Source organism: Dermatophagoides farinae, chromosome 2 (genome assembly GCF_024713945.1).
Source record: "Dermatophagoides farinae isolate YC_2012a chromosome 2, ASM2471394v1, whole genome shotgun sequence".
NCBI classification, from domain to species: domain Eukaryota; kingdom Metazoa; phylum Arthropoda; class Arachnida; order Sarcoptiformes; family Pyroglyphidae; genus Dermatophagoides; species Dermatophagoides farinae.
This window is the reverse complement of record NC_134678.1, coordinates 1779613-1792283: the sequence shown is the minus strand read 5'-3', so window position 1 is coordinate 1792283 and position 12671 is coordinate 1779613. Positions and strand designations below refer to the sequence as shown.

Genomic DNA, 12671 nt, shown 5'->3' with positions numbered 1-12671 from the left:
TTGATTGTTGGTGGTGGCGGTGGCGGTGGTGAGTACAACAATCATACACACACACACAGAAACATGCACACGGAACAATCTCAAAAACGATGCTGATGATAATAGATAATAATAAAATAAAAAAAAAGAGAAAGGAATGGGGAAAAAAAGAGAACAAGACCCACATGCACGATTTGGAACTTTCTTTATTGGAATACAGAAGATTATATCATCATAGATTGATCGATTGTATGCATTTAGTGTGTATGCGTGTGCGGTAATAATTATTTGAAAATGTCATCATATAATGAGTATGAAAATTTTTTTTTTTTTTTTTTTTTTTGAATGTAAATAGTTTATATATTTGACCGATTTTTCAGTTTCAATATGAATAAAATCGATGTCATGACATGAATCGGGTTGGTTGATTTTATGCAAAATTGAATAAATTTGAATTTTTTTTTATATATGCATTGATGATGATTCAACAATATAAACCGGCTAACCATGGTAGAGTGAAAAAATTGGCTCGAATTTATCAAAAAAAAAAATTCGTCTTTCTTTTTCCACTGTTAATCCATTCCCATTAATAACAATGATTTATTATCCATATACATGAGAAATTATGATTACGAATATGCACATGTTAATCATATAACGGATCTTTGTTTTTTTTTCAACTGGTTAAAAAAGTTGCTAAACATGATTAGTAGCCAAACTGAATTAGTAGTAGTAAATTTTCAACCTCGAAATATGTGTTGTTGTTGAATCAATTTAATTTATATTTTGACATCGAATCGCTTGGCAACCATAATCATTATCATCACCATCATCATCCTAGGCAATCAAAAAAAAAAAATGAAAAATTTTGGCCATTTATGTGCATGTTCCACTTGTAAATCGTTGCTTTGTTGGTTAGTAAAAAAAAAAATTTATTTATTCTGGATAATTTCGATTGAAAATGGCCAGAAAATAAAAAAAAATGAAGGTAAAAAAATGACACACGACACATAATCATCGCGATATTATTATCATCGTCATCGTCGTCAAAAGAAAAACCTTTCGACCCGATTATTTGTTCGTATTTCTTATTATTGTTTGACATTGGACTGAAAAAACACACACAAAAAAACATTCGGTTGCCGAATGGCAAAATAATCATTTATTCATTGTGATCGATGAGATTATTATTTTCATAATCAAAATAACAAAAAAAAAAACTATACATATTTATATTGTCAAATCAAATGGATCGAGAGACCAAATTCAAACTACTGTTGTATGTACGCGTGCATTCCATTGCCATCGTATGATGAACAAATGAACGAACGATGAACTAACAATCGATGATGACAAAACTAATGAATTCAATCAGGTATATAGGAAATTGAAATGATTGAATGAAATAAAAAAAAAACGAAAACAAAAACAAAAAACTAGCCAAAGCCATTGACATCAATGATGATGATCATCATCATCACAGAAAATGAGGAAGGTGATTGTTGTAAAATTGAAAGAATCAAACAAAACAAAAAACTAGAAAGTTTGTTTGTTAATTTTTTTTTCACTTCATGTTTTTTTTGTATACGATTTTTGTCTTTTCGGCCAGAAATCCTTGTCCTCAATTATGAAATTTGTTTTTTTTTCTCACAAGAGTTGCATATAAATATATACAAATTACAAGCCATTGGTAAACAAATAAACAAACAAATAAAATCTGAAATTTTACCGTGAAAGAGAAAGTGAGAGTCTGTTTTTTTTTGGCGATTGTAATCATCGAATTTGTAATTTTTTTCCCATTCATTCATTCATTTCATTTCATTTGTTGTCATTCACCGTTCTTGGCCATCAAATCGATCGTTGACTTTTTCTTTCAAATTATCGATATTATTTTTTTTTTGCATTAGTAGTAAATTAAAAAACAAAACATTGATGATAATAAAATGAATTTTTGAGAAAAAGAAACAATTGCAAAAAATTATTTCATCATCAAATAAAATTATAATTAATAGTAAAATAAAATTTTGATGATTCAAAAATATTCGAATTTTAAACAAAACAGAATAATTATCAAGAACGTGGCGACATCTTTTGTCATCAAAAATAATTGTTTTTTTTTTATTTAGAAAATGAAATTTTTTTTTTGTTGTTGCAATAAAAAACATAAATAATTGAGGATAATTGATGAAAAAATTAATTAATAAAGTTTTAAATGCCCAGTAACTTGATCAATTAATGAACCTTTTGCTGGTCCTATTGCAATGGCAGTTCTCGTACCGCTTTCTATTTGTGTTCGTCCAGCATCCTGTATTAGAACGCTAATTAGGCCATTTTTTCGTGCATTATGCATAACATCCAATAATTCTTTTTCACTATCCACTTTTAGTACAACTTTACGTTGACCACATTCAGACCATTTTTTCATCAAATTTGTTGATTTTCGGGCTTGTTTATAAGCAAGAACCTGGATATATAAAAATGAAAAAAAAAATTAATATTTGAAAACAATGAAAAAAAAAAATAAGCAATACGAACAGCAGCATGAGAACATTGTGCACAGGCTTTTCCTTTGCCCATTTTAAGATCATTTCGTATGACCATAACCATTTTATATTCTTCATCACCACCGGTAGCATTTGATGTGCATGATGAATCCATCGTATCCACGATGGCAATCACTGATGATCGAACAAATAGATTTCTAACAAATATACCGAGCGTAAAACCGATACCGAAACCAGTGAATATTGAAGCTAATCCTTTTGAGACAAACACTTGAGGCAAATCAATCATTGTCGAATGCAAATGATGCAATCATATAATAATCCAGGAACAGAAAATTTTGAAAAAAAATCATCAAAAAAAAAAGAATTTCATCATACATATACAATGACCACTCATAAATGACATGATAACTGTGATAATATTATTGTGTTATATCATCATGAAATTCTATTTTTTCCATTAATCGTATTATTTGAGGAAAGAATTTCCATTCTCATAATTTTTTTTTAATAATTTCAAAGTTAATTATCAAATGGAGAATTCATCTTTTAAAAATATTATTATTATCCACAAAACGATGATGAGTCATTTTTTGTAACATACTTTATGAATGTGATTATTGAATCTGAATTGTGGTGGCCACAATATTGTATCCAATCATCATCATCATCATCATTATATGAAGCACTGCACATTTTCACTTCAGTTCATTCATGTTCATTGGTGTTTTTTTTTTCTTATTGTTGGATCTTTTGCGTTTGATTTTGCCGGACAATTATATTAGAAAAAAAACCACGAGGAGTGTGTGTGTGCTTGAGTTTATATTTTTTTTTTTTGGTTCTTTCGTTGTTTCATGTTCACACAATTACCCCTGAATACATTATCAACGATAATTAATAAAAATCGATTTTCTTTGCCATTTTCCATAACATTCGTATTGTTTGATTTCGAATCTTTTTGTCACCTGCTTTTTTCTAAAACAACCATTTGCCTAGCTCATTATAATTTTACATCGTATTCATATAGCAAACATAAAATAACCATTTTTTCCATTCATCATGACTTCGATGTAAGTGAATCTGTCAAAATTTTTTGTTTTTAAATTTGTCATATACTACATTTATTTATATTATTAAATTACAGACCAGCACCATTAAAATGGGCCCAACGTAAAGATTTGGTTTATTTGAATTTTCAAGTTCAAGATGTAGTCAATCCTGAAGTGGTGGTTGAAAAGGATAAAATCATCTATAGGTATTTATTTATATTGATGATTTGAAACAATTTGTTAACCATCATTATTATTATTGATTATTGTAGAGCGGAAACCAAAGATAAACAGAAATATGAATCCATATTGAATTTGTATGGTGAAATTAAACCAGAGGAATCAAAATGGATCAATCGAGATCGTGGTGCGGAATTCGTATTGATCAAAACTGAATCCGGACCATATTGGAAACGTTTGTTGAAAGAAGATACTAAATATCATTGGCTCAAAGTTGATTTTAATCGATGGAAAGATGAAGATGAAAGTGATGATGAAGCTGGTGGTGGTGGTACAAATTTCGAAGATGTAAATATCTAATGTTATTACTGTAGTTCAAAAGACAATAAAATAATCATTTTATTTTTTTTAGATGATGAGACAAATGGGAGGTCTAGGAGGTGGTATGGGCGGTATGCCAGGAATGGGTGGAATGGGCATGCCAGGAATGGGTGGAATGGGTATGCCAGGCATGGGTGGAATGGGTATGCCAGGCATGGGCGGAAATTTCGACGATCTAGAAGATGTATGTTGATTTATTTTGGTGTTTGTTGAAATTCTAATTTTTTTCTCTTTCTAAAATCTTTTTTACAGGATGAAAAAGATAGCGATGATGAAAATATTCCCGATCTAGAAGATGGTGATGATGCTAAAAAGAATGGCGATGATAACAAAAATTCTAATAAAGAATAGTGTTGATGGCCATTTACTATTCACATTTGAACCAGAAACAGTTATAATGTCCTTTCTATTCCTTGTTTTTTTTTTCTTTCGTAATACCACTATGGAAAAAACAAATGACACTGAATCAATGTTTCATATTCATTTTCAAATATTCTGTCATTCTTTTTTTTAAATTTAAAACAAAACAAAAAAAAACTACCCACAATTATAAACCTAGATACACTTACCCACACATATATACACACACACACATAAACCCTAAAATCAGAAAACACCTTTTTTCATATACCTTTTTAATTTGCAATTTCCTTCATCATCACCACCAACACCTCCACCCTCGTTCCCAGTGGACTAAATGTTGATCATGATGAAATATTTGTCTCTTTTTGTATGTGTGTGTGTGTGATGAAAATTTGCAACAACAAACAATATATAAAAAAAGTTTGATGATTTTGAATAAAATTAACAAACTTAATGGATTTTTTTTCGGTGTTGTTAATTTTTATTCATTAAAAAAATTCTATCAAACATAAAAAAAATATGGAAAAGGTTTAAGATTGACCGACAATAAAAAAAAATACAGTTCAATATAATACTTGATTGTTGAATATCGTATGTTTGGAAAATCATAATTTAATTTGTAACGATTTTTAAAATCGGAATTTTTTTAAAAAAAAAAATTGAATGATAAATTCCATGATTATCATCTATTCTATCTGCCCGGATTATGTGGATCAACAATATAATGATCATTGAAATCTTCACCTTTATCATTACAATTGATACAATTTCCGATTGGTATGCCGCTCATACAACACGGTGGATAACGAATCATGACCGGAATATCAACCATAACAAGCGATTGCATTACATTTACATCTGGTTTAACGGTTGGTGAATCATTTTTATTTCCATGTTGTTTGTTAGCTGTTGAACAAAGTTCTGGATTCAATGAACAATGAATCTTACGACGCAATATCAAGTATTGATACAAGCGATGATTATTACCACTATAATTCAGTGAAATAAAAAAAAAGTTAGAACAAAACGGATATTTTATCGACATCACCAACCTTTGTGATTGATCTTGACCATCATTATTTCGAATAGCAAATTGTGGTGCAGCCTTCGAATCATTCGGAATGATGGTCATTGTGATGATAGTAATTGTGACCAAAAGTGATAGAATGGTCATAATTGTTTGTTTTGAGAAATAATTCAGAAAAAAAAATCAATCATACACAAAAAATGAAAGCAAAAATTATATCGATTAAAATATGAAATCACAAAATAACGATAAGACATATTGATAGGTGGCCCATTATATACGTTGGAAACCAAAAAACCAGAAAAAAATTGTTCCATGTCATAGACATGGATTTTTTTCTCAATGTTTTTACATTTGATTGACGTATATATGTTTTTATGAGAAAGAGATATATAGAGTAAACGTACAGAAAATTTGATTAATCTTAATCACCATTCCAACAACAAATAATCAGGCTTCAAGATTGCAATTCCGGTTAACGACAGTATCAACGACCCAAAAATGGTATGAATTCTTCTTCTTCTAACAACAACAACAACAACAACAAAAAACAACAGAAAAACTGGTATCAATTTATCAATAATCAGCATCTTTATTTACTTAAATATCCAATCAATCAAATTTTTATTCAATTGGGCACATTGAATTGGTGTTTTTTGTTACCATTGTTTCATTATATAACAGATTTGTGCACACACACACACACATAAATCTCAACATTGATTTGTTATCAAGGAATTCTTTTATTATGCCGACAAAAAAAAATTTCAAGTGTATTTAGCCTGTGTGTTTGACCAAAAATGGATGTTTCGTAATTACAATTTAATCATTGATTGATCTTATTTTTTTTTTTTTGCCACGAGGTCAAATTTTTGTTGTTTTTGTTGTTGTTGTTGTTTTTTAATTTTTCATATGACACTAGCATATATAATAAATAAAAATATTGACCTTAAAATTTGCCACGCACACACACACACACATAAACACTCAAAACAATGAAATGATAATGGAATTATGGTGGTATACCAAAATTTTGTTGCAAACAAAAACAACATTTGATTGATTGATTGATTGATTACTATTATCTATTTGGGAGAAAAAAAAATTCCAATCAACAAGCGAAAAAGTGTTAAATTATTGATTAAAATTAACAATTTAGAAAATCACTGCTGATTAAAAATTTGATATGATTTCAAGTGTTTGATTAATGATATGGATCATTATCATATAGAATTTGACTACATCTACCTAATATTTAATATTCGAAAATTTTGGAAAAAAACCTGGCCTGGAAAAAAACGATTACCTTTACATTGCCATTGAAAATGAATCAAGGAATTTGTATCGGATCAATGCTAATGGGTTTTTTTTTGTTTGATTTAATCATTTACATGCATGTACATTTTTTTTTTTTTTTTGATTTGATCAATAAATCGATCAAATCAAAAAAAACAATCAAAATAAAATTAACAATCATGAATTTTTTTCGGTGTTGTTGATTTTTATTCATTAAAAAAAATTTTATCAGACAGAAAAAATTATGGATAAAGTTTAACATTGAACAAATCAAAAGAATCGAAATACAGTTCAATATAATACTTGATTGTTGATTATTGTTTGCTTGGAAAATCATAATTTAATTTGTAACGATTTTTAAAATCGGAATTTTTTAAAAAAAATTGAATGATAAATTCCATGATTATCATCTATTCTATCTGCCCGGATTATGTGGATCAACAATGTAATGATGATTGAAATCTTCACCTTTATCATTACAATTGATGCAATTTCCGATTGGTATGCCGCTCATACAACAAGGTGGATAACGAATCATGACCGAAATATCAAACATAACAACCGATTGCATTACATTAACATCTGGCTTAACGGTTGGTGAATCATTTTTATTTCCATGATGTTTGTTAGCTGTTGAACAAAGTTCTGGATTCAATGAACAATGAATCTTACGACGCAATATCAAGTATTGATACAAGCGATGATTATTACCACTATAATTCAGTGAAATAAAAAAAAAGTTAGAACAAAACGGACACTATTTATTGACACTACCAACCTTTGTGATTGATCTTGACCATCATTATTTCGAATAGCAAATTGTGGTGCAGCCTTCGAATCATTTGGAATGATGGTCATTGTGAGGATAGTAAATGTGACCAAAAGTGATAGAATGGCCATGTTTTGAGAATCATTCAGAAAAAAATCAATCATACACAAAAAAAAATTATATTGATTAAAACATGAAATCACATAATAACGGTAGGACAAATTGAAAGGTGGCCATTATATATGTTGGAGACCAAAAAAAAAACCAGAAAAAAATCATTTTTTTTTTGCCACAGACATGGATTTTTTTCTTAATGTTTTTACATTTGATTGACGTTTATATGTTTTTTGTGAAAGAGATAGAGAGTATACGTAAAGAATACATAAAAAAAAATTTGATTAATCTTAATCGTCATTCCACAAACAAATAATAAGGTTTCGATGTTGCAATTTCGGTTAACGACATTATCAACGCAACCCAATGAATTTTTCTTTTAACAACAACAACAACAAAAAACTGGTATCAATTTATCAATAATTAGCAAATATTCAATCAATCAAATTTTTATCCAAACTGGACACATCAAATCGGTGTTTTTGGTTTTTTTCCGTTTCGTTTTATATAACAAAACACTTGAAACAATGAAATGAAAATGGTATGATGGTGGTCATAGTAAAACAAAAACAACATTTGATTGTTTTCAATATCTATTTAGAAGAAAATGTGAACAACTGAAAAAATGATAAATCAATGATTAAAATTAACAATTTAGAAATTTCAACTGCTGATTGAAAATTTGTTATGATTTCAATTGTTGGATTAGTGTATGGATCATTAACATATAGAATTTGTCTACATCTACAAAATAAAGTGATTGAATATCAGGAAATTTTAATCCACACACAAACAAAAGGTGTAAAACCGTGATTATAGATCCATGGATTAGATTGGTGACGCGTTATATTCATGTGATTTTGATGTTGTTTTTTTTGCTTATTTTAATTACATTGAGAATGAAAAAAAGTGTAACATTTTTTTTGTGTTTGTGTCTGTTGAATAGGCGGCGAATCATTTATTTTTATGGCCAATAAATCGATCAAATCAAAAAAAAAACAATCAAAATTCGGTTGGAATCGTTCTTCTGTTGGATATTTTTACTTTAGGTGGAAAATTCAGGAAAAATTCGAATCATTTTTTGAAAAAAAATTCTGTGTGACGTCATTTATGAATTTTTGAGTTGTTTTTTTTCGAATAAATCAAGTGATCATGATCAATAAGAATTTTTTTTTCGTTTAATTTTGAAAATTTTGACAACACAATGAAATTTGAAATGAACAATGGGAATAAAATTCCAATCATTGGAGGTATGAGAGAAAGAGAATGAGAAAAAAAATCAGATTTTATGTAAATTTTTTCTTTATTTCTATAGTTGGTACCTATCTAATGAAAGATGAACATGAATTGTCCCAAATTATTGGCGAATCATTACGAATCGGGTACAGGCTTATCGGTTAGTATACATCTCGTATAGCTAAAATTTGTGTATGTAATCCTTTCGTTATTTAAAAATAGATACCGCCGCTGTTTATCGTAATGAAACGATAATTGGAAAAATTATTTCCAATATTTCGTCGTACAATCTGAATAGAGATGATATTTTCATTACGACAAAATTAAGTCCAGCTGATCAAGGTCGTGATAAATGTAAAAAAGCTATTATGGATTCACTTGAACGTTTGAAATTATCCTACATTGATCTTGTATTGATACATTTTCCTGGTAGTAGTCGATCAACACCTAAAAGTCCAAAAAATCCTGAAAATCGTCGTGGAAGTTGGCAAGATCTGGAAGAATTACAGCAAGCAGGAATTGTGAAAAATATTGGCGTTTCTAATTACACTATAAGACATTTAGAAGAACTTTTCGGTTATGCTAAAATCAAACCCGTTGTTAATCAGGTAAAGATTTTGGAACCAATGAATCAAATGATATCTAATATGTTTATTGATTTGTATCTTGTAGATTGAAGTACATCCATTGTTTCATTCAAAAGAATTGATTGATTTTTGTAAAAAACATTCCATCATAGTGCAAGCTTATTCATCACTTGGAGCTCGTGATGGTTGGCCAATTTTATCGACAAATTTGACGCTGAAAAAAATGGCCCAAAAATATGAGAAAACTGTTGCACAAATTCTACTCAAATGGGCTTTACAACATGATTTATGTATGTTTAATTTTTGTCGATTTTGTAATTTTCGTATTCTAATAATCATTATTTTTAAAATTAGGCATCATACCGAAAACATCCAAAGTTGAGAGATTGAAATCTAATTTTCAAATTTTTGATTTCGAATTATCCATCGAAGATATGGCCCAAATTGATGGATTAAATGAGAATCATAAATTCTGTTGGGATCCTGAACCTATTCTTTGAGTCATCCACTATTTGAATAGTGCCTTTGTTTTGGCAACATATGACCAAAACACACACATGTGTTATGAAGACGCGAATTTTAAATTTGTATGAAGTTTTTTTTCTGAAAAAAAAAATAAAATAAAATGATTCAATTGAAATAAAATTATTTGATTGAACATTTGCAACGAATAAAAAAATGTCTAAAATCGGTAAAATATTTCAAACACTGAGAAATCATTGGAAAAAGAGCATCTTTTTCACCGGTCTGACTGTTTGGGGAACCCATTATGGATATGGAAAATATTTAGAATTCAATTTAATGAAAGCCTATTGTCAAGAAGCTTTGGTAATGTTAATTATGATGATGATAAAATTGATTCATTGTTTTATATTCTGTAATTTATAGAAATATGGTGAAGAAAAAATTGGTCCAATGGAAACAGCTCGTCATGTGACTGTATTATTGAATCCAGTGGCTAATAAACGAAAAGGAAAAGCTGATTATGAAAAATATTGTGCTCCATTATTTCATTTGGCTGGCTTAAAAGTTTCATTGGTAATAATCGAAGCTGAAGGACAAGTGAAAGACTTGATGGAAATTATGGATAATACTGATTGTGTTGTTGTGGCCGGTGGTGATGGTACCGTTCATGAAGCAATCACCGGTTTATTAAGGCGAACAGATTCATCGGATGCCATACGAAGATTTCCAATTGGCATTCTGCCTATTGGAAAAAATAATTCTATATCTTATAAATTGAATTCACAAATCTATGATCCCCGAAAAGATAAGAAAGCAAAAATTCTTGCCGAAAGTTCCATGGCTGTCATAAGACAAACATTCAATAATGTCGATGTAATGAAAATCGAAGGTGAACGTGGTCGGCCTGTTTATTCGATTGGATTCATGAATATTGGCCAATTACAAGATGTGCTTCGTAAAGTTGACCAGTATTGGTATCTAGGACAACGAATGAAACCATATTTGGCAATGTTTTTCCAATCATTTAAAAATTTAGCTTCACAATGGGATGATAACGAAGAAATATCCATAGAATATACAAAACCATGTACAGGTTGTTCCAAATGTTTTCAAAGATATGAAACGGATTCAACAAAACCAGAAATGGAACCAATATTAAAATCCACTAATAAACGTTGGTGGCATTCATTCATGCCATTACCAAAACAGACACCACCTGTTGTTGATCCAGTGGCTGAAGCTAAAAAACGTTTGATTGAAACAATGAAAAATACTACAAACGATGATTGTGATAAATGGGAAACAGTTAAACTCAAATCCAAAAACATTTTAGTTGAGGATACATTTAATAATTCAATACAATTGACCATTCATCCTGCAGATATGGATCGAATGTCATTCATCCAAGAAGGGTGGGTATTTTATTTACTAATTAAATTGATAAATTAATCTATCAAATCCCAAATTTAGAGCTCGAATGTATCGAAACGAATCACTCGAAAGTGGTACAGTGATCCAAACTAAAGACTGTCGAATTCAAACAATGTTTGACGATGACAAACCTGTGGTTTCGCATTTCAAATTGGTCGATCAAATCAAACAACACAGACCAAATGCAATCAAAGAAATTGATGGGGATGACAACCATGTCGTTGATCAAACGGAACAAAACATTCAAGATCCTGATAATGATGATAATGATGTTGGCAATGTTGATGAAAATATTGGATGGATATCCATCGATAATGAATGCTATGAATTGCCATCAAAATTTAAAATTAGCCTCCTACCTCGAAGTGTCCTTATTTATCATCATCAAATCATGAATCAAGGATAAATCCTTTATCTGAAAAATTCAATGATGATTTTCCAATAATCGATTTTTAGTCTGTGAAAAAAAAAATTTTTATTTTTTTTTCTTATAATCAACAAATGTTTACAACAACAATTATTCACGCGTTTCATATGTGACAATGATGATGATGATGATAAAGATATTGAATTGAATGGTGTGAATCAAACAAACAAACAAAAATGACAAATGAAAGATTTACAATTTTCTTCTCTGAATTTATTGTGTTACCAACAACAACCATTGTTATGTCGATTGGTTACGGATAACAAAAAAAAATCCCATGTTCATAATCATATCGAATCATCATTTATAAACAAATGAAAATTTTCCTTTTTTTCTGATAATTGTTAATTTGAACGTTTTCAACATAATCAATCATCATTGATAATTATCATTCATAGCTCATAGATTCTTAGCCCAAAATGATTTTCTTTTCTTTTTTTTTTTTTGTTTTGTTTCTTAACCGGATATCCACACAAGTAAAGATGATAAATTGTTTGTTTCATTTTCTATTTTTTTTTCATAAATGAAAAAAAATTGAATCTCAATAACAAAAAACAAAATTTTTATGTGTGTGTGAATCGAGTAAAATACACTGAAAAAAAATGAATCTAAATTTAAACAGGTAGGCATACAAAAGGTGAATAATAATAAAATTTCAAGATGAGCAAAAAGTGTAATGTAATCTAGTGTGTGTGTGTGTGTGTATGAGTGTATCGAATGTGGATGTCATGTTACACTTGAGTTATTTGGTTAATAATGATTAATCATCATCATCATCATCATCATCAACAACAACAACAACATTGCCGAAATCCATTGAACATGATTGTTGTCTGTGTGTCTGTGTGTGTGTCTGCATTCTA

At 29.2% G+C, this 12671-nt stretch overlaps 5 protein-coding genes across 5 annotated transcripts; 2 read left to right on the top strand and 3 right to left on the bottom strand.

Moving 5' to 3' along the window:
• Window positions 1-2068: 2068 nt before the first annotated feature.
• LOC124489760 (peptidyl-tRNA hydrolase 2, mitochondrial) lies at window positions 2069-2887 on the bottom strand. The gene is made up of 2 exons (XM_047055923.2): window positions 2515-2887; window positions 2069-2443 (listed from the first exon to the last, which is right to left on the bottom strand). Exons 1-2 carry the CDS (start codon window positions 2770-2772, stop codon window positions 2177-2179), a joined length of 525 nt encoding a protein of 174 aa, XP_046911879.1. The 5' UTR covers window positions 2773-2887; the 3' UTR covers window positions 2069-2176.
• Window positions 2888-3154: 267 nt separating this feature from the next.
• Window positions 3155-5022, top strand: p23 (cytosolic prostaglandin E synthase). The gene is made up of 5 exons (XM_047063934.2): window positions 3155-3553; window positions 3628-3738; window positions 3805-4060; window positions 4125-4277; window positions 4346-5022. Exons 1-5 carry the CDS (start codon window positions 3543-3545, stop codon window positions 4442-4444), a joined length of 630 nt encoding a protein of 209 aa, XP_046919890.1. The 5' UTR covers window positions 3155-3542; the 3' UTR covers window positions 4445-5022.
• LOC124491172 (uncharacterized) lies at window positions 4915-5740 on the bottom strand. Its single transcript, XM_047053800.2, has 2 exons — window positions 5509-5740; window positions 4915-5445 (listed from the first exon to the last, which is right to left on the bottom strand). The coding sequence occupies exons 1-2, from the start codon at window positions 5628-5630 to the stop codon at window positions 5148-5150; spliced, it is 420 nt and encodes a 139-aa protein (XP_046909756.1). The 5' UTR covers window positions 5631-5740; the 3' UTR covers window positions 4915-5147.
• Window positions 5741-6963: 1223 nt separating this feature from the next.
• LOC124491607 (uncharacterized) lies at window positions 6964-8376 on the bottom strand. The gene is made up of 2 exons (XM_047054287.2): window positions 7558-8376; window positions 6964-7492 (listed from the first exon to the last, which is right to left on the bottom strand). Exons 1-2 carry the CDS (start codon window positions 7710-7712, stop codon window positions 7195-7197), a joined length of 453 nt encoding a protein of 150 aa, XP_046910243.2. The 5' UTR covers window positions 7713-8376; the 3' UTR covers window positions 6964-7194.
• Window positions 8377-8557: 181 nt separating this feature from the next.
• LOC124499105 (uncharacterized) lies at window positions 8558-12310 on the top strand. Its single transcript, XM_075735895.1, has 8 exons — window positions 8558-8912; window positions 8978-9058; window positions 9121-9506; window positions 9571-9775; window positions 9840-9950; window positions 10240-10313; window positions 10374-11362; window positions 11421-12310. The coding sequence occupies exons 1-8, from the start codon at window positions 8867-8869 to the stop codon at window positions 11785-11787; spliced, it is 2259 nt and encodes a 752-aa protein (XP_075592010.1). The 5' UTR covers window positions 8558-8866; the 3' UTR covers window positions 11788-12310.
• Window positions 12311-12671: the final 361 nt, after the last annotated feature.